The sequence below is a fragment of the Dama dama genome, chromosome 5 (genome assembly GCF_033118175.1).
Source record: "Dama dama isolate Ldn47 chromosome 5, ASM3311817v1, whole genome shotgun sequence".
Classification (NCBI taxonomy): Eukaryota; Metazoa; Chordata; class Mammalia; order Artiodactyla; family Cervidae; genus Dama; species Dama dama.
Window position 1 is genome coordinate 84,139,973 of NC_083685.1, and position 25,054 is coordinate 84,165,026.

Consider the following 25,054-nt stretch of genomic DNA (forward strand, 5'->3'; position numbering starts at 1 on the left):
CTCCCCAAATATCTTTTGCTCCAAACGGAAAAGGGCTAATACATAATGAACCTGCTTAACACACTTGGTCTTTCGTGATATCTTTCTTTAAAGAATTCACAGCAAAAAAACAAAAAAAAAGTCCTGCAATTGCAGCCACCTTTTTCCAACAGTACCAGAAGAGAGATTTGTACGGCAGTCTGGTCTTCAGTGTCACTTACAATAAGAAACCAACTGCCATCAAAACAAAGAAGCTTAAAATCTAAGTGGCAGGGGTACTCCTTTAAGCTCCTCTGCAGTCCTGAGATATTAACCGGGGAAAAAGTACACAGGAAATAACTTGACTGTTTACATCTAGTCACTGCCAAGACAGACTTCTGGTGTTTCATCTCTTTAACCCCGAAGCTAAGGAACAACTCATCTTCCACAAGAAGGCTTTTGCCTTTCTGCTTTCACCCGTCCAATTTGCCCATTTCAAGGAGGCAAGAGAGCACTGTGGTTGAAAAAGCAGACTTAGGACTCTTTCAAACTGAGTCCAGGTCTCATCAATATCTCTGTGCTTCAGTATCTTCATTTAATCAGGGGAGAATATTATCATCTACCCTCAAGACTGCTGTATTCATTATATCCATGTAAAGAGTCATGAATAGGGTCTGGTACACAGTAAGCACTCAGTAAATGTTGGCTAATGATGCTGACGATGTTTAGACTTATTATGGTCCACAGGAGTAGAGAGTTAGGAGCAGAAGATGGGTGAATTAGGAGACACCCAGACCCGCATATTCCTAATGTGTGGCTGTAGATCTTGCTGTTATAAAAACATGGAACAAATGGGTGTTGAGGTGAGACCTTTGTGAGACTGAATACAGAGGCTCTGATGAACTTTGATGCTAACAGCGCGAAGGAGACACACTGGATTTTATGACATCCCTCTCCATCTCACAGCCTCAAGGGCACCCACGTGCATCACTAGCCAATCAACTTCATTTGTGACTGGAGTTTGGAAATACTTTTTTAAAACGCCAGGGTTGGGACTTCCTGGTGGTCCAAGGGCTAAGACTCTGAGCTACTAATTCAGGGGGCCAGGGTTTGATCCCTGTCAGGGAACTGGATCTCGCATGCTGCAACAAAGATCAAAGATTCTGGGTGCCACAAATATAACCCAGCACAGCAAAAAAAAAAAAAAAAAAAACAAACAAAAACCGCCAGGGTTTTATGACCCACACACAAACCTATTACCATTCTGGCATATTTCCTTCCAGCACTGTAATAATAGTTCTGTGTTATTTCAAACTTTGCAATCCTGTAAAAAATGGCTATGTAACATCCTACTATGAAGATTCACACAATTACATTCTCCAGACTTGGATTTTTAGGTTATTTTCAATTTTTCACTTTTACAAAGAACAACTTGTACATTTGAGCTGTTTCTTTTTGTGAGTTTGTATGTAGAACCCTCTACCTTAGGGAGTTTTCCAAAAAGTGGAATTACTTAATCAACTGCTCTGGAGGTGTGTAAATCTTTTCATTCATTCAGCGTTTACTGGGTATTGACACAGTGCCTGGCACGTGCTCAGAGCAGACAGATGACCAACATGCGGTCCTGGTCCTTGTCCTCAATGCATTCCCAGGTGGGAGGGAAAGCGTGCTGCCAGACACCTTTTCTGGTGCCAGGCACCAATTTCTTAATGAATTAATTCCTAATGAATTCTCTAAGAAGCAGTCCAATTTTACCACATCAACATGCTTATGGCTCAAATAAATAAACTGAATCCCAAACTGGGTTTATTAGGAGGTAAAAAAACACACACCTTGTTTTAACTTGAATTATTGTCTACTGATTAGCTGTGCCTCCTCTTTTATGAATCACTTCATGTTTTTGCTCTGACTTTACTGGAAGCTGGTGTATTTCGCACTGATTTATATATTTTCTTTACTGAACAAAGACTTGAGGCCACTGTCAGTAAGGACTGCCACACTTTTTTTTTCTCCTTTACCATTTCATCTATTTTGCTCCCCACTTGGAATGACTTTCACTTACTGCAGCTAAGCCATTTGATCTACAAGGAAAGATTTCCTAAGAAACTACTCAATGAAACCTATTATTTTCTTTACTGAAAGGATGATTTTTGAAGATAATGTAGATGATGTTAGTTTCCTCTCTACGAGAATCCACGAAAGAAGTTTCTTTCAGGTATGAGTACCAGGAATAGTTACGCTTCCTGAGTAGCGGGTTTATTTTTCTGTTATGAACACAGTGAGTCACGGAACTGATCACGTCTTCTGTACATCAGTGCCTGGAAAGGGTCAACGGTACAGCTCACCACTAGCAAACGCCAACACTTTAAAAGCACACATTTTTGCACACAACTTCATCCCTGGCTTTATTTAACATTTCCTGCCTTCATTTTCCCTTTATTTTCCTTACCCATTTATTAAAAAAATTTAAACCAGTTATTAAAATAATGAGGTTTAAAATGCTTATCTTGTTTGAAAATAAAGGTAAGGTTCAAAAATATAAAACAAAAGATATGAAGTCCCACTAATCGCTACATAAGGACATATACTTTATATATGATATCACTTACATATGGAATCTAAAAAATATGAATGAATGTACACACAAAATGGACCCAAAGACATAGAAAACAAACTTATGGTTACCAGAAGAAAGAGGGAGGGGGGATGGACAAATCAGAGGAACAGGAAACTAACAGACACAAACCACTGAGAGCTACATAAAATAGTTAAGTGACAGGATTTACTGTATAGCACAGGGAAGGATACCCAATGTTGGGTAATAACCTAAAATGGAATATAAAGTGTAAAAAAAACAAAAACAAAACAAATCACTATGCTACATACCTGAAACTAACACAATACTGTAAAATCAACTATATTTTTCATTTCTGGCTGAACTATGCATACGGGATCTCGGTTCCCTGACAAGGGATTGAACCCACGTCCACTGCACTGGAAGTGCCAGGGAAGCCCCAGATCAACTACATCTCAGTTAAGCCAACAGGAAGAAAAAAGGGACACAGTCCTGATCTTAAGGAGCTGAGAAGCTAGTGGACAAGAAATAAGGAGACACAATTACCAAGAAGCGTGGGAAGTGCCTCCCTGACCAGAAGGTGCCATGGACACACAGGAAGGGGGCATCTAGCGCAGACTGAAGGCCTCTTGGGATGACTGCTCGGGAGATGACGCAGAGTCCCGAGGGAAAAGCGACCTAACAGAGAAAGACAGGCCAGGGCAGCCCAAGTGATGGAAAAGACCTTACACACTGAGCTAAGGAGTTTAAACTTGACCCTGAAGACCACGGAGAGTCACTGCAGGATTTCAAATGGGATATAAATGCCACAATCAGATTAGCATTTTAGCAAGACCCGTCTGATAGTGGTGTCTAGAACACACTGACTGTGGATTAAAAAATGAGCCGGTAACTGCAGCTATGCAGTCAGAAGTGGTAAGGGCCTGAATGATTTACCACATTAAAAAAAAGAGGTTTCCATTTTTATTATATTTTATTCCCATTGTTAACATATGAGAATGTGGTGAAGTTTTGCCAAACTCATTAAATTTAACCTCTTGAATTCAGTTTTCTGGAGGCATTTCTTATCATCAAATAAACAATTCTATCTCTTCTTTTCAAATATGCATACTTCAATTCTTATTGTATTGGCCACAATAGTATTTTTAAAAAATAATTATCCAAACAGTATGATTTTAAGTTATAAATCAAAAAATGGCCCAAGGGAATAAAATGAGAGATTTCCGAAATGATTCAAATGCTTTTGGAACTTAATATTACAAACCACAAGCAATGTAACAATGGTGAGGATGTGCCGCTGATGACAGACGGGCTGCTGGGCTACGTGGAGTTCTCCCGCCCAGCAGCGCGGCACAAAGAGAGCTGGTTGCTCTTAGAAATGGGGCACCTGGTTCAGTGTGAGGAAAGAAGGAAAGAAAATGTAATTACGCATTTATTCCAGCTGTGGAAGGAAGATAAATTTTACTATTGTGAAATAAAGGATATTATCTGAGACAAACTGAATTTGCATGAATATATAAAAATAAAATAGCTTTGCCCAGTGAAATATTAAAAAAAAAAAGGTGGAAGAAATAGAAGAGGCAAAAATTAACTGATATCATCTTATGCACCTATGCGTATGTGTGAATAAATCTATTACAAATATGAAATGTGTATGGTCAATAACAATATTTCACTGAACATATGGCCAAACGGTCAAAAGAGAGAGATGATCAGCTTACACACAATGGAAATAAAAATAGTAAATAATCATTTGAGACACTTGGATGGTCCCTTGGGAAATGAAAGAAATTTAAAAAGCACTTTCAGGGAATTGCTTACACACTTTTTAAACTAAGAAATGGACAAAGCTAGAATACAATGTAAGGAAATGTATACTTTTATGTACTGCTGTCAACTGGCCTCTAAGCTACCTGGAAATCCATATAACACATGGAACAACAGTTATACGCAGGCAGGCATGTGCATGTGCAGCCATGCACTCTGATTTCTTAAGTCCACTGGCAGAAACTGTACCATCAAAAGGGGAAACAGTCATTTGTTTAACGATATTCAGAGTAAAACTATTCACAGTGGGAAAAAATGAAAACAAATCAAGACCTTAAGAAAGTAAAATGGCTCAATGAACCACAGGATAGCAACAAGATGTCTCATACAGTCTTCTGTTTTACTTGGTCTAAAAAAAATTTTTTTGGCAGTATAGCTGATGTAGAATATTATATTAGTTTCATCTATATAACAGTGATTCACAATTTTAAAGGTTATATTCCAGTTATAGTTACTATAAAATATTGCCTATATTCCCTATGCTGTACCATATATCCTAGGAGCTTATTTATTTTATACATAGTAGTTTGTACCTATTAATCCCCTACTCCTATGTTGCCCCTCCCTGCTTCCCTCTCCTCACTGGTAACCACTAGTTTGTTCTCTATATCTGTGAGTCTGCTTCTTTTGTGGGACATTCACTAGTTCATTGTATTTTTTTTTTTGATTCCACATATAAGTGACGTTATTCTGTCTCAGTCTTTCTCTGACTTCTTTCACTTAGCATAATGCCCTTTCAGTCCACCCACATTGCTGCAGATGGTTAAATTTCACGGCTAAGTAGTATTCCATCTTCTTCATCCATTTATCTGTTGATGGACACTTAGGTTGCTTCTATGTCTTAGCTGCTGTAAATAGTGCTGGTAGGAACATTGAGGTGCATGTACCTTTTTGAATTAATATTAACATTTTTTTTAAAAGGACACTAATGGGGAAAAAACTAGAAACACAAAGGGAGAAACTCAAATCAATGCTTTGCAAAACAGTGACTTAAGGATATAGATAGAGAATATTTTCCTACACTCTCATTTAGGTACAACGGGCCTGGAAACCAACCTGGTGCTATTCAACTAACAGCACAAATGTCATTAAGATCTCCTTCCTTTATAACATAACCGGGTCCAGTAGGGACCGTCATCCTCCAATCAAAGGAACATACAGTCAGCTTTATGGTTTAGGTTTTTGCAAGGAAAGCAACTGCTGAATTGTCTTGTGGGCTTACCGTGAGTGTGGCAAGTGACATGAAGCCAATTAGGTTATTCCATACTTTATCGATGTCCTTTAGCAACTGCTGGAGTTTCTCGCTGCACACCGCAGTGGCTTTTATCCCCAGCTCCACACGTTTCGTCACCCTGTACACCTCCACAACACCTGACAGGGTAAGAGAGGACAGGGTTAGGTGCTGGAGTCAAGAGAAAGAGATCGACAAGACACAGTGGCCTTCCTGCTGGCTGACATTCTAGGTGAGACAGGGGCTGCATCGGGACAGATGTGAGCTTATTATTCCTTGGGATCAATCAACTTTTTTTTGGCCCACAACCCCCGGCATGTGGGATCTTACTTCTTTTACCAGGGATTGAACCTGCGCCCCCTGCATTGGAAGCGTGGAGTCTTTGTATTCATTTATCTATTTTTTAAAAAATTAATTTATTTAATTGGCGGCTAATTACTTTACAATATTATAGTGGTTTTTGCCATACATTGACATGAATCAGCCATGGGTGTACATGTGTGTACATGGGTGTACATCCTGAACCCCCCTCCCTCCTCCCTCCCCATCCCACCCCTCAGGGTCATCCCAGTGCACCAGCCCCGAGCACCCTGTCTCATGCATCGACTGGACTGGTGATCTGTTCCACACATGGTAACATACATGTTTCAATGCTATTCTCTCAGATCATCCCACCCTCGCCTTCTCCCACAGAGTCCAAAAGTCTGTTCTTTATATCTGTGTCTCTTTTGCTATCTCACATATAGGGTCATCGTTACCATCTTCCTAAATTCCACATATATGCATTAATATACTGTATTGGTGTTTTTCTTTCTGACTTACTTCACTCTGTATAGTAGGCTCCAGTTTCATTCACCTCATTAGAACTGATTCAAATGCATTCTTTTTAATTGCTGAATATTCCACTGTGTATATGTACCACAGCTTTCTTATGCATTCATCTGCCAATAGACATCTAGGTTGGGAAGCGTGGCGTCTTAACCACTGGATCTCCAGGGAAGCCCAGGAACCATCAGCTGTTAACGCTGCAGGACAAACTCCCTGGTAAGAGCACAGACTCTAGACTACACCTCGTGGATTCAAGCCCAAGCTCTGCCACTTACTAGCTGTGTAACCTCAGGCAGAAAGCAAACCTCTCAGGACTGCAGTTTCCTCATCTGTAACACTGGGATAACAGTACCTTCTCAAAGGGTGGTTGAAGAGGTTAAACTGGTTAAAACTGTAAAAGGCTTAGAACAGCAGACATTAACCAAATGTTAGCTATTTTTTTTCTGGCTTCTTTATGAGTCCATCTGTTTGAATTTGGGAAATACAGTTATACTCACTGAAAATGGGGACATTAACAGTTTAAAAGAATCACAATGTCAGGATCACTATAACGCAAAGGCACACCTTGCTTTACTGCACTTCCCTCTGTTGTGGCTTCTAGATACAAATATATGAATTTTTTTTTTTTTACAAACTGAAAGTTTGTGGTAACTGTGCATCAAGCAGGTCGATAAGCACCATTTTCCTGACAGCATCTGTTCACTTTGCTTCTCTGTCACATTTGGTAATTCTCACAGTAGTTCAAACATTCCCATTATCATCATATTCGCTATGGTGATCTGTGATCTATGATGTTACTGCTGTAGTTGTCTGGGGGCACCATGAAACACGCAGCAGATGTTCTGACTGCTCCACTGACCTGCTCCACCCACCCATCTCCTCCTCCGGCCTCCCTATTCCCTGAGACACAACAACATTGAAATTAGGTCAATTAACAACCCACTGATAGCCTCTAAGTGTTCAAGGCCAAGAGGAGTCTTATGTCTCTCACTTCAAACCAAAAACTAGCAATGATTAAGCTTAGTGAGAAAGGCATGTCGAAAGCCAAGATAGGCCAGAAGCAAGGTCTCTTGTGCCACCTAATCAACTTTCGAAAGAAAGGAAAAGTTCTTGAAAGAAATCAAAAGGGCTACTCTAGGGAACACACAAATGATAAGAAAGGAAAACAGCCTTATGTTGCTGATACGCAGAAAGTCTGAGTGCTCTCGAGAGATGATCACACCAGCTACAACATTCCCTTAAGCCAAAGCCTCATCCCAAACAAGGCCCTGACTCTTCAGTTCTATGAGGGCTGAGACGTAAGGAACCTGCAGAAGAAAAGTTTAAAGCCAGCAGAGGTTGCTCATGAAGCTTAAGGAAAGAAGCCATCTCCATAACATAAAGGGGCAAGGTAAAGCAGCAAGTGTTGATACAGAAGCTGCAGCAAGTTACCCAGAAGATCTAGCTCAGATAATTAACGAAGGTGGCTATACTAACCAACAGATTTTCAATGCAGACGAAATCGCTTTCTTATTGGAAGAAGATGCCATCCAGAAACCTTCATAGCTAGAGAGGAGAAGTCAATGCCTGCCTTCAAAGCTTTCAAGAACAGGCTGACTTTCCTGTTAGGAGCTAATGCAGTTGGGGACTTTAAGCTGAAGCCAATGCTCATTTACTATTTCAGAAATCCTTAGGAGCCTGAAGAATTATGCTACATCTACTTTGCCTGTGATCTCTTTATAAGTGGAACAACAAAGCCTGGATGATAACACATCTGTTCACAACATGGTTTACAGAATATTGTAAGCTCACTGTTGAGGCCTACTGCTCAGGAAAAAGAAAAAAAAGAAAAAGATTAAAATATGACTGCTCAGTGACAATACATCTGGTCACCCAAGATCTCTGATAAAGACATACAACAAGATTAATGTTTTCATGCCTGCTAGTAATAGAACATCCATCCTGCAGCTCATGGGTCAAGTAATAATTTCGATTTTCAAGTCTTAGTCTTTAGGAAATACATTTTGAGAGGTTATAGCTGCCACAGATAGTAATTCCTCTGGTAGATCTGGGGAAAGTAAATTGAAAACCTCCTGGAAAGGATTCACCATTCTAGATGTCATTAAGAACATCTAGGATTCATGGGAAGAGGTCACAATATCAACAAGAGGAATTTGGAAGAATTTGATTCTAATCCTCATGAAGTCTTCCTCCAAGACTTCAGTGGGGGAAGTAACCACAAACATGATGGGAGTAGCAAGGGAATTAGAATTAGAAGTGGACACTTTAGATGTGACTAATTTGCTACAATCTCATGATAAATCTTTAACAATGAGCAAAGAAAGTGGTGTCTTGGTGTGGAATCCACTCCTGGTGATGACTGTTAAAATGACAGCAAAGAACTTAGAATATTATATAAACTTAGCTGATAAAGCAATGCAGATTTCAAGAAGATTGACACCAATTCTGAAAAAAGTTCTCCTGTGGGTAAAATGCTATCAAACAGTATTGCATACTATATAGAGAAATTGTTCATCAATGAGAGAGTCCATTGGTGAAGCAAACTTCATTGCCTTATTTTAAGAAATGGCCACAGCCACCTCAACTTTCAGCAACTACCACCCTGATCTGCCAGCAGCCATCAACTTCAAGGCAAGAGCCTCTACCAGCAAAAATTATGGCTTGCTAAAGACTCAGATAGGTGATGGCTAGCCTTTTTTTATCAATATTTTTAATTTAAGGTTTTTCAGACATAATGCTACTGCACACTTAATGGACTACAGTCATAAGGTAAATGTAACTTTTCTATGAACTGGGGAACCAAAATATTCATGCAACTCGCTTCACTGAGCTATAAGCTTTACTGCAGTGATCTGGAATCAAACCTGCAATATCTCCCAGTGAAGTGAAAGTGAAAGTCGCTCAGCTGTGTCCAACTCTTTGCGACCCCATGGACTTTACAGTCCGTGGAATTCTCCAGGCCAGAATGCTGGAGTGGGTAGCCGTTCCCTTCTCCAGGGGAATCTTCCCAACCTAGGGATCAAACCCAGGTCTCCCACACTGCAGGTGGATTCTTTACCAGCTGAGCCACAAGGGAAGCTCAAGAATACTGGAGTGTGTAGCCTGTCCCTTCTCCAGGGAATCTTCCTGACCCAGGAATCGAACTGGCGTCTCCTGCATTGCAGGCCGATTCTTTACCAACTGAGCTATCAGGGAAGCCCCAATATCTCCCAGGTCTGCCTGTAATTAGGAAATACTTCACTCTTCTGAATGCCCAAAGATTTACAAAGTTTGTGGCTTGATGTGTATCTTTTATACACTTAACGACACAGGATGGTTCTTTTCCTGTGGTCTCTGAATTACGGCTGAATTCTTCCAGCAAGGATGAGAGATGCCAAGGTCTCCAAAGACTAAGGACAGCTGCCAGGCATAACCAAACCCCTCCCCCAGCCTGTTCCAGAGAGAACTAGAAGAATGCCAGGGGGTCTTCAGTGGTACACGCTCAGCCTATACACACCATTGCAGCTTGTCCTTCCTTCCTTCCTTCCCCAGGGGAAGGTTAGGAATTGCGGCCCACTCTGAGCCAAGTGAGGGGGTTTCTGAGTCAATCTTTCATACCAGGAAACTACTAGAGGGAAAGACAGGCACCCCATGAGCTGGTAAGCATTTGTTTATGAAGCAGAATTATGCCTGTCCGAGCAGGAAAGAGGAACAAGAGCAGGAGGCAGGAATAAGGAGAGCTCACAGCCCTTCAGAGGCACTCACCCAGAGAGTATACACGAGTGGCCACTGTGCGCCCAGCACTAGGTGAGGGGCTGGAAACCCAGCTGGCAGCAAAACACACCCAAATCTCCCCCTTCTTGGAGGTAGAGACAGACAGATAATAGATACAAATAACAGAAAGTAAAACATTTAAGATAGTAAATGTGACAGGGCTAGGGAGAAAATCAAGTGGGGAGACGGACAGCAAGTGACAGGGTGGGGAGAGGGAACACGGTTTTGAGTAAGAGGGGCAATAAGACCTTGGAAGGTGACATCTGAGCAAAGGTCTGAAGGTTAGGGACAGTCTAGTGCCTGTGGTTCTGGCTACAGGCAAACCCTGAGCAGGAGACGACCACTGAGGAGGACAGGGACTGAGATTTCACGTTGGACTGGGATGTGTGAGAGCTGAAGCCGGCCAGGAAGTTAAGGAATCTGTGAGGCTGGTAAGGGGTAGAAAGGCAGAATTCAACAGAGCATGGTAGAACTGATTGGGGCCCCAATAATTTAATTTTCTTTTTTAAACCAATGATTTAATTTTAATGCCTCGTCTAGTTCAGACTCTTTGATAAACTATTAACATGTGACTTTACATTGTATATAACAAGGACTGGGAAACCTGGCCAAAGAGACCTTAAGTCAAATAGTTGTTCCTGGGTAGGATTTAAGTGTCTTATCTATAAAAGCAGAAGCTACTTAGTGAAGTCCTATGAGGCTTGAGAGATCTAGATTAAACTACTTGACATAGGGACAACTGAAAAGCCTCCAAAGTGTCATGATTTTGAAGAAGTAAAATACGAAAGCACATACCTAGTAAGTATTCCATGCCTTGAGCTGACTGAATTACTTCTGTGCATACAGAGCTACTACTGATTCCATTTAAGGTATCATTGGCCTTCTTAATGACCTACAAAGAAATGAAATCACATCACCTTACATAACCAGGAAAAGTCATTACAAAGCAGCTTACTATTAGTAGAAAACCCAACGGAAAGCTGGGAAGTGTGAAAACACATGACTGATTGATGTATGTAGATGACTATGCTGAAACAAATCTGAGAATTTAATTCTGACATTGACGAACCAAGCCTCCGTTTTTTTTGGAAGTGGAAAGACAAAGGTTCTTAAGCTTAAATATTATTTTAACTTGGGCAGAGATAATGGTATCATTTTGTTACATCTTTAACTCAGTGACAGAGAGGGCACCGTAAGTCAAGTGAGCGGTGTCTGCCACAACAGGTGGGAAAGAAGCCTCACTGAAGACGTGTGACTTTCCACACAGGTCCCCCAAGAGCAAGGCCATCGAGGCAGAGCTCGCCCCGAGTCCATCCAAAGGAACCCAGAAGGCAAGATGACACAAGAGGCATATGTGGACGTGTGAACACATGGAAGAGACAGACTCACCTCCAGAGCACTCCCCAGACACCGCTGCCATTCATAGGCATACCTCTCATTCTCCTGTGAAATTTATAAAAAGAACTGCGTCAAGCAGGCAAGCCTGGAGTCCTACTTGTGACTTCTGTCAGGTCAGAGTCCTGAAGACTTACTTCCGTGTTTATGAAAACCACTAATCCAAGTGCAGTTGATCTTCTGAACCCACTAATGATGATTTTTATTGATAGTTCCTGATAACTATAACTTCTAAACACACTTCTTGTAAATCAGAGGGAAATGGTTTTTAGTGGATTCCCTTCGTAAACGCTGCCTCATTCGTTCCATTAACAGTGAAAGCTTCTTTAAAGGTATGTACCACATAGGAGTCTCACACGAGAGCCAGTATCAAACTACAGCTTCCTGCTCCACAGTCAGGAAGCTATATGTGTGAGTGAGCGCGGGTCTGACAAGGATGGGGAGGAGGATGCTAAGAGTGTTGGCTGGAGGAGGAAGCAGCATGGGACGAACGTTAACCGTGAGAGGATCCAGCACATCTGCCCTCTCTCTCTCTTTTTTTAATGTGGGCCAATTTTTAAATTAGCTACAATATTGCTTCTGATTTTCTTTTTTTTTTTTAATGTCTTGGTTTTTTGGCCATGAGTCATGTGGAATCTTAGCTCCCTGACCAGCAACTGAATCCACATCCCCTGCGCTGAATGGTCAAGTCTTAACCACTGGGCTTCCAGGAAGTCCTCCATGCCCCCACCCCCAGCACCGCCTTTTGAGGTTTTAACCACTAAGATGATAAAGTCCACATGCTCAAAAAGAATTCCCTGAAGAAACACTTCCCTCCTTGTGAGGTCTCAGGAATAATTCCACTTTTAGGGTCACTAACTACTCGCAGTGATGTCACATCTAGGAGGAATCTTCACCCAGGGCTAAGATCACTGTGCTCTCGCTTTAGTGACACATCTCATGCCCGAGGCCTTGGGATGGTCTGCCCCGCGTTCCCCCAGGTGACTGAGGCAAGGATTTCTCTCGGGGCCCTGGGTGCTCAGCCCCCGGGGACGAGGAGCCCGCTCACCTCCACCTCTCCCGTCAGGTCTTTGTACTTGTCACGGATGACGGGCAGGGCAGGCTTCTCACTCAGTGTGTTGGAGCGGTCCCTGAAAGGCTGCTCCAAAGCCGGAGAAGGAGAAGAGCGGCTTATTTCTTTATCACCAAGGCTTAGGCTCCTCTTGTGTGACCCTGGGGGAGATGGATGGCACAAAGGTGCTGATTACTCAGCTTAATCCAAGCAGAGGCTCTTCCTTGCTAACACAACGCTCCTCTCTAGATCCTGGTGTCAGGAGGGGGTCAGAATCACTTCTCATCTGGCCTGTCTGGCAAGCGACACGTTGAACCCTTTCCCTTGTTCTCTCATGCCTGAGTCCCCTGCCTTTAATTTTCTCCATTACGCTTCTTTAATCTGTCACAATACTTCCATAATTCTGAGTGTGGGATCACTGGAGTCTGGAGGACTAGGGTCTTTCTAACTATCAGTGTGCAAGAGTGTGGCTGCTTTTCCAATAATCACCTGTGGATTGGTACTGACTTCCTCCATCCTTCTCAATGAACAGAAATCAATGAGCCCTTCTGTCAGGGTGAGATTAAAACCAAAGGGGCAAACTCAAATGCCTTCAAAGGGCAGGCGGGCAGAGGAAGTGACTGAAGCAGGTTAGCTGGAGGGAAACGTGGTGGGAATCACATCGTCTGCTGGAGGGATGATGCGACTCAGCTCCTGCTGGTCATCAAGACGTGGGAAAGCAGGCCTAGGACTGTCAGATATTATGCCTTTCCAAGAAAAGCCAGAAATCCAGGTTGTGAAGTGTCACGGTTTTTATGCACCGGCAATTGCTTCACACATTAGAAATCCTTCAGTGTGGGTCAATCAAAACAGGTCTGCAAACTGGACCCAGGCATCAAGAGAAGAACTCACTGGCCCACACGGCGTCAAACCATTTCTCTGGCTCTTCTAACACAGCACACTTCTCCCCAAAACAAGCCAACAAACTGACCATGTGCTGCACTTAATTTTAACCCCCAAAGCTGTCATCTGATGAATACTGGTTTCAGTTCAGTCTCAGGGAAACCCTTTAACAGTCCTTTGTCACAGACTCTCATTTTAAACACTGGAAAACAGATTTCCTGCTAACCTAGGGACCAACTTCTTATTCTAAGAAAGAACTAACACTTAAACGCAGTGGAAGAAACCATGATGTAAAATCTGTGTTGAAAGCTACTCACCTTGAACAGAAAGGTCAAAGGTTGCTAGCTCACTTTTGATCATTTCTTCGCTGGATTTCATTTTGCCTTGTGAATTGGCCACTAAAAAGTCAAATTTGCTGATTTTGGGCTTCTCACTCTGAAACTCTCCGAAGTCATCTGCACATTCCTTGGGGGTGTCGTGAGAAGTGCTGCTGGAGGCCGGGCTCAGGCACGCGGCCTCTTGGCTCCGCTCGCCTACAGGCAGGTCTTGTCTGGCGAAATCCCTGAAGTCCCCGCTTTCATATTCCTTTGGCTCGCTGGCCTGTGGGATCACGTCCTTAAAATTGGCGAAAGCTGGAAAGGTGGTCTCTGGAAGGGGATCCTCGCTGGCGAAGGTTGTGACTTTGGAGAGAGATGTCACGGTGAGGTTTTCGGAACTGCCGAATGAAGTCTCTTTCTTTTGAAGAACTGAGGCGGCTGACGAGGCTCCGCTTCCTGCTGAGAGGACAAATGGGGACAGTTTTCTGCCCTGAGAGGCATCATCCCTGTCTGACCAGTCATAGCTCGTAAGTGTGCTCACTGCAAAATTGCTACTGTAGGTTCCAAAAGCAGCATATTTTAAGTCCTCTATATCTGAAAGGGAAATAAGACCCCACAATTAGAGGCAAGCTCACCATGTAGGCAAAATGCCCTAAACTCTGCAGAAGCAAAATATCTAGAGTCTTTGATTAGTTTCATGTGATATTGGAATTGACTAAATTTAGAGCTTGTACTAAAATTAAAGGAGCTGGGCTGTAAAATCTGATCTTTAAAAACCCACATTAGCCTTGAGCTGGCACTTATATTTAGTAATAAGGAGTCCTTTTCTTCCGATACGACAGTTTCTAAAAAAAAAAAAAGACAGGAGGTTCGTCCACCAATGTATATACTGTTTGATAGAAGGATAGGGTCATTTAACAAAATGTCCATTCACTTGTAAACTTGAAAATGTATTTACAATACTCCCTACCCAAACAAGTCTCTTACATTTTGACTTCACTGGAACATGTTCATTTATAACATGCTCACATGACATGTATATGACACACTAATTAAAAATTGACTATCTTGAAACTAAAGTTAACAAAAAATGTTATAGCTAACTTTTAATCAATTACTAGGAGTTTCTGTCTAGGCAAGGCCAAATATGAGATTTTAATTAAGTAGTTACTTACCCAGTTGTTATTTTGGTCACTATGGACGTCATACTGCTGTGATGGAGTATGAGGGAAAAAAAAAATCAATCTAAGCTATGGAGTATGAGGGGAAAAAAAAAAAAATCAATCTAAGCTAACTTTTGTCTCTAAACAAACAGAATCAAAGGTCTGGGTCCTCTTGGGCTCTTGTTTCTCTTTCAGCTATGTGTAACCACCTCATTAAAAAAGGAAAAGAAAGAAACGCTGGGGCAGAAGACTCATTTTACATGCTTAATATATATTTAAATAATTTAAGAGGTGGCACCAAACAGCAAAAAGAATATAGGTTTTTAATTCAGACAGACCTGCATTCAACTCCCAGCTGCGCCACCTACCACTTGTGTGACCCTAGGCGAGCTATTTAATATCTCAACTTTGGCTTGTTTATATGCAAAAAAAGAAAAAGACCAGGCACGTGGCAGGGCTGTGCTGTGACATTAATGACGGCGTGTGTAAAGGGACCAGCCCAGAGCCTAGTGAAAGTGAAGTCGCTCAGTCATGTCCAACTCTTTGGGACCCCTTGGACTTGTAGCCCACCAGGCTCCTCCGGCATGGAATTCTCCAGGCGAGAATAGTGGAGTGGGTTGCCATTTCCTTCTCCAGGGGATCTTCCCGACCCGGGGATTGAACCCGGGTCTCCCGCATGGTAGGCAGACGCTTTACTGTCTGAGCCACCAGGGCAGTCTCACAGAGCCTAGTGAGCAGAATAGCAATTATGATACAGCACAGTTGCCACCAGCCTCAATGTGAAATTTAGCTGCCTGCCTTAGGGCTTAAATAGAATTGTTTCAAAGTAAAATGCGACAAGTCAACCCATCACTTTGGTCGTCTCAGTAGGGAAAATTTCTTGCCCATTTTCTTGAAGCCAAACCAGCTGGGGCTGAGTCACATTGGTGTGGAGAAGCCACCTTTCCAGCACTAGGGTCCATTCAATCTGTCCAAGATACATTTGGTCTCATTTTGGTCACTGTCTACCAGGTGAGAAGGCCAAATGCAAGACTCCCTCTCCAACAACCAAAAGCAGGGCTTATGAGGAAAACGCTTGAAAAGTTCTGTGACCCAGATTCTAATAGCTCAGTTAACAGGTGAGCCAACACTGGGCCTCTTCGTTTCTCTTACACAGTGATGCTGCCTGGTTTATGAAAGGGAAGGGATTCCTGACATTGCTCCTCTAACAGTGCACCCCAAGTTTCTCTCTCAGTCCTATTAGGAAAAGGGCACTAACTTAATATAAACAGGAGGGGGAAGAAAGATTTAGGTGAAAACGTACAGTTCAGAATGAATGAAACAAGACTTTAGACAGAATGCCTTCTTAGTCTCTGGCTGTAGTGTTTGTTTTCCCCACTATTGAAAGGGATCAGAGGGTTCCCTGACTCAAATTAAGTGAAATTCAGTCAGAAGGCAGATGCAGTTAAACACAAGATGAGTGAGTCTGCAAAGGGTTCATTCAGAAGAATGTGTCACAACATAAAATTTTATTAGATCCTACCAGAAAGCTCTTTGAAGAAGCTATGTTATGAACTACTCCTAGAATCTCATCTACTAAATTGGTAACTATTTTCATAGAGACCAAAGATACATTTAATAAAAAGTTAAGCTCTTGTTCAACCACAACTAAGTTGCTATGGTAATAAAAAAGATCCTTTTGTGTAATTATGCAACAAGAAAAAAAAAGTTAAAAAAAAACAACCAGAAATTATTGTAATATAATCAGGTAAAAGGCATTATAAACACTAAGGGAATACCTTAGTTGAAGAGCTTTCAAGTATTTTGTGTAATACTTAAGGTCTTCAACAAATCTTATTTTTATTATGAATGATAAACACAACATTTTGCCTTTTGGAACAACTCACAGAAATGACCAAACAAAAGACTAAAATGGAAATATTTTGTATTCTAAAAAATAATGAAGAGTAATTATACAGGATATATGAAAGTTAAACCTCAAGGCTGATTTTTAAATTTTACTTTTGCTTATTTACTGGCTAGACAGTGTAAAAAAAAAAAATAAGTTACTAAAGTGCAATTCATTTGGACACAAAAGGAAGTGCTGCTATTACATAAGGAACATGAGAACACTGAATTCCTAAACCATAGCACTTTATAAGCAATATAAAAATGAATTGTATTTCCTGGCATGGTGAATATTAGTAAACCATTTTTTTTAATGTGGTAAATCAGTTCACTAAGCATAGGTTAAACCAAGAAAATTCTTCATTTCCCACATTAACAGTTCTGTTTTCTAAGCAATCAAATGATATGTATTACTGTATGTTGGTCTTAAAAACATTAAAGATTCTGCAAAACCTACAACATGAGTGATATTGTAACCACTGAAGTTACTGTAGGTGAGTTTTCAATTTGACAGCTGAATTCTGAAAACTGCAAGAGAAAAAGGAAAACAAAACAGAATGGATGCAATAAAAGGAACAGAGAATCACTACTGTATTTTCAATTCTACTGGAAAACTCTTCGGCTGTGCTGGATTGAACTGCAATTGCACACAGATAATGCACCAAATTGTGTGCTTTAATATACGTATTTGTTTGCAACCAGCAATGTCCTATTACCAAGCCAGAGGAATAAACTACACAATCTGCTTTCCATCATGGGTCTCAAATCAAGACATGGATTTCCTGCTTATGCTGGCAAGTAACCCCATCAGTCTCTCCCATAACCTCTATTCAAATCCCATCTGAATGGATGTTGTACATGAGAACAAGGTATTTCCTGGAACAAAGAATGTGAGCTGCCACTATAGAATGCAGAAGGCCTCACTGTTTTCCATGGATCTTTTCTAAAGCTGTAAGCATGTGCCCAGGTGATTAAGAGTTGTTAGCTTCTGAGAAAAGCATTTAGAAAAAGAAAAAAAAAAAAGAGAGATATATGTGCAAATTCCGCCACTCCTCAGTGTTTAACCAGCAATAAAAATGTTCATTGATTGGAGTAAGGAATTTCCAATACTGATTTAGTCCAAACTCCATTTTACCAAAGCAAATCATGAAATATTTATACACTTAAACTTCTGTCCATTTCTGGTCTTACTCTTCCTTCTGAGATCAGTCATATTCACATTCTCTGTTACTTGTAGAACCTGGTCTGACTGTATTGTCTTAAGTATCACACACCCAGATGGTGTTGTTAAAGAAAACAGGAATGAAAGTGATCCATAAAATGCTGCTGTATAATCGCCTTCCAGTATTTTCTAACCTGCATAGAAACCTACCATTCTTCATCTGTACAGACCCATGTAAATCTAAGGTTCAAGCGCTGTCAGGCTATCAGTAAGCACCTGCAGGCTTCTGGGTCGGTGTTTTAAGTTCAATTAAAAAAAAAAAAAAAAGGTAATCCTATGGATATTTTCAGTTGGAGGAGGCAGAAGTCCATGGAACAGTGCCAAGACAAACAGTGGAACATGGTCATCATTAAAAACACATTAAATGAGCACAGAAGATGGCAATTACAACTGGAGCCTTTTGGCCACGCAAGGGAGAGAGCAGCACCCAGGAGAACCTCTTAAGTATATCACCCCATATACAGTGACCCTATACAGCCAATGGGCCAACATTTTCCAAAACAACTTACGAAAAGCATTCATTCAACTGATGGAAAAATGAAGCTGGAAGCTCTTTAAAAATAAAATGGCTTGATTTTTTTCAGTTACTTTAGGATTTAGCCCAGCTTCTTTGATATTGATAAAATTATCACCATGTTCATCAGCTACTTTTAAAAAAATCAGTAGGGATTTTAATGAGAAAAACAGAGCAATTGTAAAATATAAATACACCTGAATAATTTCTCAGATACCGAGGTGTGAAGTCAAGCACTAATCACATCTCACTTTACCTGGCATGGAGGTAAACAAAATAGTATTTTTTGGATTGCTGGAACTTACAGAAGAGAATACAGTCCTTCAACTCTTTGTGACTTTATATTGTTATATGTATTATCAAAACTTTCTCCCTAAAAAGTAGTGTTACTTTTATTAATTGGCTCCATTTATGAATGTGATTATGTTTTATGCACAGTTATGTTCATTTTCTACAGCCTGATTTAAAGGAGAAAGGAGTTAAAAGCAGCCCCAGATGGACCATTCTACCACTAAACTCCACTGACAAAAGAATTCCTTCACCAAAGCCAAAAGACTGGCACAAGAAAATTCTAAACAAAAGGCAACAGATATTGCTAGATAGAAACTACACCAAAATCTTTCTTCCAAATTAGTTAGCACATATTATAATTAAAACATAATATGATTACACAAGGTTTTGCAAACCAAGTATTATTCAACTTGCTAAAGCATTATGCTCTGGAAAACATGATATTTTGAAGTGTAGACCCACATTTTCTTAGTCTCAATATGCAATCTCCGTGCCTCCCCCCCCACATGGCATACTTCAGGTACTGAAAGTAATCTCAGAGATTCTATTCAAAATCTTCACCTTCAATGGTTTAATTTCCTTTCTGACTCAATTTTTTAAAAGGAAGAGTCAAAACATAAGAAAAAAAAAATAAAACCATGCAAATAACTCCTTTTCCCCAAAGTTTTTCCCTATTATTATACTCCAAAATGGTAAAAAAAAAAAGAAAACAACCAAATTTGGCTTACTCTTGTGGCTGACTTTCATGGGTCTTTCCAAAAAAAGAAATTCTTTTCTTAAAAATGCAAAGAGCTAAGAACTCGCCTCATGGACTAAGTTAAAAAAGACCAAAGGAAGGTGGCTTCATAATACATTCTGAAGCTGGAAAGGTAATGCACTCTACAGTTAGAGGATGAAGTACCCAACTTCAAACTCAAATCAAATCCAGTCCTGGAGACTCCCTAGTATTAACAAGAACACTTTCCGTTGCAGAGATCATCAATCTAAATTTGGTTCACATATACTCTGTTCAGAAGTCCATCTCAATATCATTTGATAATTTAATTTATAGATACTCAGAGAAGGCAATGGCAAACCACTCCAGTACTCTTGCCTGGAAAATCCCATGGACGGAGGAGCCTGGTAGGCTGCAGTCCATGGGGTCACGAAGAGTCAGACACGACTGAGCGACTTCACTTTCCCTTTTCACTTTCATTCACTGGAGAAGGAAATGGCAATCCCCTCCAGTGTTCTTGCCTGGAGAATCCCAGGGACGGGGGACCCTGGTGGGCTGCCGTCTATGGGGTCGCACAGAGTCAGACACGACAGATGTGGCCCTCTTTCCCCAACACTAAACTGAGGTCTTTCCTTTCTCTTCTCAGTTTAACTCCTAGTTGAGGCAGCCACCAAGATGTTTACAAAGCAATACATCTACTCAGTTTTGTCACTAGAGGTAAGGAATAAAATTTCTAACATGTAATAATGTAAGGTTTATACTTTTTAAATGTTTTAAGTTATATTTTAATCCAGTGCCATGTTAAATAGTTATATCAGTGGAATTATAATAAGAGAAGGCTAAAATGTACCAATACTTTCTTAGGAAAAAGGTGTTTGAGGAAACAAAATAAACAAAAAGGAAAAAACCCTCTAACCACAGGAGGGTTTAAATTTGACATGGACCAGGTATTTTACTTTGGTCTAACCCTGGAGAAGTATAAATTACACACATCCCCACACTTTCAAAATATGCCAAAGAATTATTTATTAACGTAGGACTTACAGATCACAAAAGAGAGTGATACAGAAGAGCTGGAAAAAAAGTCATCAGAATAAGCATGCAGATCAGTATTTGCAGAGGAATATACCAAAGCAAGTTCGAAAAGGCACATTCACACAGAAAATGTCCCAATTGAAAAAAAAAGACATCAGAAAAGCAGCCAAAAAATAATAATAAGGCGCTGATTAAAATACAAAGATTTTCAATGTCAAAGAAGAGCTACTTTACAGGTAGGTAAGTAGGGAGCTACAGAAATCTTGCCAACCCTTTGACAGTGTCATAAAGAGGGTCAGCTCTTGCTGCCAGCGAAACCAGATGATCTCAATGACTGCACATCAAGCTGCTTTAGTGCTGAGAGATTCAATTTAGTTGGGGGTGGGGTGGGGGGTGGGGACAAAAGCAGCCTAGTTGAAATTATATGCAGCAAGGGCTCAAAGGGTTAAATGTAATAATACGCAGAGAAATCAGGCAATGTTATTAGTATTATCTACCTTCCATACAAAGAATCATAGCAGGAGTTAAAAGAGACAGTATCCCCTTCAGAGTTAAGTTAGGGTTTCCAAACAGGATTAAGGTCCAGAGATAAACTACTAGGTCTCATTCTCTCTTCGTCCGCTCACTTCTTATTTCTCCAACAAAATGTACCTTTTAATCCACAATCTGAGAGAGCAAGAGCTACTGTGGTCAAGATGAGGATAATGTAAAACCAAACTGCACTGGAGAAGTCTGTCATTTACCTTCTCCAATACATTCACGCAGCAGTTCTGGTCAAGAACAATACAGCTCATCGGTCAGACATCAACCCCTTTTACAACCACTCTAAAGGGATACTGCTCCTTTTGGACAGGAGGTTTACAGATCAAAAGGAGAGAACAATCCGCTTTTAAGAATATCCTCATATTGAAGAAACTTGGCTTGAACATTACAGGCTCCAAGCTGGGAATGTTCCAAACACACATAAAAGGACATGAGCACAGAAGATTATTTTAACAGGTCAATCAGAACAAGCTCAGTCACGAAACCAATCTCCCCTCCCAAAATGGGAAATAAAAAAAAAAAAGACATCCATCCCAAACCCAGATTAGACTCATCTCATAACGACATCTAGTTTGGCACTGTGAAAGAATAGAGACTCACTTTCAGAAAAATAGCTTCTAATTCGTAACTTCAGAGTCCAAAAGGCTAGTGTACATGTTATGAGATTTTAAAATAAAAAGTCACTATTATTGTTCAGAAAACAAAGTGCTTTGCAACCGACTGCTGTAACTTAAGCAGCTCATACAAAAAAGAGAAACAGAATCTCTCCAGCAAACAAAGAGCAGCAAAAAAGAAAAAAGAAAAGAAAAACATCTGAAGAAAAGTACATTAAAAAAACAAGTAGACAAGCAGGGGCACAAGTTGCCCTGCAGACAGCCCACTGCACTTGGCAAAGGCCTCAGCAAAGAGCCCGTGGAACACAGCACTCCTCCAATACCTTGCTCCCGATTCAGCACCCTGTTTAAGACCATTTCCAACCTCTCAATAGCCAAAGGATGGATGTAATTTTGTTTTCTGACTTGACCAATTTGATGTATGCAAAAGCCGTCATACTTTACAACTTCTGCCTGAATCTGTAAACTTGGGAGTGTCTTGTGTGTCTCTCTCTGGTTAAACAACAATGAACCCTTCACACATGTATGCATTTTTCTGGAATAATACAGTAATGCTGAGATATTTCTCATTATTAAAGGCCACAAAATAGGTGTATCTTTCTATATATACATCAAAGAACAAAACAAAATAAAGACTAGGACACTTGGGAATCTAGCTTTTCTGACAGGAAGTTGGACTAGAGAATCAACTGCTACACGTAAATCCACATGGAATTTAAACAGGGTTCCCTTCTAAGATGTTCTCAAACGTTTTCTGAGGAAGTTAGTAGTTACCCCATCCTACCGTCTAAGGTCTGTTACAATTTAATACTTAGAGTCACAGCATTAGCACTGAAAACCTTACCTGAATTCCACTAACACCTGGTGCCCTTCTCCTTGCCAGGCCCTGGCACGCAGGGTGCCCACACACAAGTTCTTGCCCTCTTCTTCTCTGGTAGGGATGTGGCAAACTGCAGGATCACTGGCTAGACATTTTTACTTACTTGGCCTAACACGAGTTGGTTTCTGCAAACCAAAAAGAATACTCTATGGGCAGCTGACAAACATACCCCGGAGAAGAAAAAAGGAGGAAACCCTGACCTCACTCACAGAAACAGAGGGACATGACTGACACCGCCAACGTCTTTATAACACTTCTGGCAATGTGCGGCTCATTTAGCAGTGGATTTTGATGTGCCTCGAACACCAAGCTGGTGTCAGGTTTCAAACGTCAAACTATTTTAGCTATCCAAGTTTCACTGTATTCATGGTAACCACATATCCGAGTAGCCAGAGAATCAAAAGCAACACTGCTTTAAGGGGACCGGCAATGAAGAGGTTAATTATCAGACATTCATAAAGGTTAAGAGCCAGAGCCTTCCTCTTCTGTAAATGAACACCCACAGAACCACCTCTGACATCTGCGTCACCATCACCAGAGCAATCTCACCAATTCCTCACCTGCGGCAGGAGGATGCTGGCCACTAACTGTCGGTAAATCCAAAGAGCTATCAGACATGACATGCTTAAGCTCTCCTCCCACATCAGCCAGTTTCATGTCAAACTGAACAGAGAGTGCGTCTTCTGAGTCCTCCTTGCCGACACTGCTGCCCCCGATGGAAGGGAGATCGAGGGACTTCACCGAAGCAGAGTCTTCTTTGGTGTGTCTGAAAGCCACCGCTTTCTCTCCCAGGGATTTGTCCGAGTTCATGGAGGAAAATTTACTGGAGTGGAAGTCAGCAAAATCATCATCGCTCTTGCCCGAAGAAGTGCTGTCTTTCTGCTCTTCACCACCTAGTCCAGATCCCTCCAGAGAGAGCTGTTTGAAGACGTCGTATTTCGTGGATGAGGCAGCAGAGTTTTGTCCACTCTTCCCTGTGATGCCTGTGCTGCTGGTCAGAGGACCAGGACTAGCTTCCTCTTTAAGGGCCTCATATTTGTCATCTGCCTTTTGCTCTGACGAAACAGAACTATTACTGAAGGCCATAAAATCTGCAAAGTCATCCTGTTCCCCAACAGAGGCTGGACTAGAATATTCCCCGAAAAGGTTGAATTCTCCAAAATCATCAGCCAAACTAGCAGTCTTAGTTGACACCAATGCTGTACTGGGTGCCGCAGACCCTGCTGGCTGGGGTCGTGTGGAAACGGATTTGGATACGCTGAATGCAGCTGAAAAGGACAATGGTTTCTCACTGCTGCAAGTAACTGAGGAAAACATATCTAGATCTGCTAAGTTCAGAGGATTTTTCACTTGTGTTTGTGGTTTCTGTTGGGTAGCTCCTGAGGGGAAGGTGGCTGGAAAAGGCTTGTCTTTTGCTGGTGGCTCTAGTGGTGAGATACTATCGGCGGTTTTAAAATCAGTGAAGCCATCGTCAGCCCCTGCAGATCTGAATTCTGCAAAGTTTTCTCCTGAAAGAAAAAACAACCAAATACAGAAGAATGCCGAGCTGAAAGGCACACGATGCAAAACATGTTAAGAACAAGCACATTACAGATGTTTGCCTCACGGGCTTCACATTATTTAATCATTAGTTTGATAGTACCCTACACCATGTATCCCTTTTGTATCCACACTGAAGGCTAGTGATAGAGAAATAAATAAAAATCAAACTGAACACACGTATCATATCATTTTCATTTTCTCATTTCAGTGTGTTAAGTCTGTACCAGGGCCTTCAACTGGCCGAAAGCATTGCTCTCAGGATGTTTCCTCACTATGGCTACCCAGCCAAGCCTCCAGGAGAATAAGAAATGGGCGCTGGAGGTTACTGAAGAGGGGTATATTAAAATCATGGCCCTTCAAAGATAAAATGTGTAACACAGTGATCAATCAGGGGAAAAAAAATCATGGTACCTATGAAATATTACAAAGAATCTTGCGTCAAATATTTAGGATGTACAAGACTCTGCTCAGTTAGGCACATAAAGCTTATGGTTAGATACTATGTGGTTTTGCTGAAGTATACAGAGGCATTAATTTGAAGGAAATTTGGTGACTGGACTAGAATATTCCCCGAAAAGGTTGAAAAGGCATCTATTTACTTGCAAAGCATTTTTTCTCAGGGCATATTATAAGGTATTGATAGCTTCTCCCCACGCCATGCAACAAATAAACTGAATCTTACCAAAAAAAAAAAAAAAAAAAAAATCTATGAGTACTTGGGTTTTTCTTGAAATCAGCCATCTCACGGTACCAATCAGCTCTTGTTCTTATTAAAATTCAAAGGGATCTGAACACCAATTCTGTTATTAAAAATTTTGAGGGTTGGATTTA

General features: G+C 41.0%; 1 protein-coding gene across 11 annotated transcripts in view; it reads right to left on the bottom strand.

Annotated features, from left to right (window-relative positions):
- The window catches only part of SYNRG (synergin gamma), an 87,547-nt gene that overhangs the window by 13,255 nt on the left and 49,238 nt on the right, over nt 1–25,054 (bottom strand). For 7 of the 11 annotated variants that reach the window (XM_061142736.1, XM_061142730.1, XM_061142737.1 and 4 more), the window contains 6 exons: nt 23,242–24,189; nt 13,818–14,411; nt 12,616–12,779; nt 11,562–11,615; nt 10,968–11,064; nt 5,583–5,731 (listed from right to left, as the gene is read on the bottom strand). In XM_061142736.1, coding sequence (XP_060998719.1) covers nt 5,583–5,731; nt 10,968–11,064; nt 11,562–11,615; nt 12,616–12,779; nt 13,818–14,411; nt 23,242–24,189 — 2,006 coding nt within the window. The remainder of the gene's footprint in view (nt 1–5,582; nt 5,732–10,967; nt 11,065–11,561; nt 11,616–12,615; nt 12,780–13,817; nt 14,412–23,241; nt 24,190–25,054) is intronic. The other 4 variants (XM_061142739.1, XM_061142740.1, XM_061142732.1 and 1 more) reach the window with 2 other exon arrangements.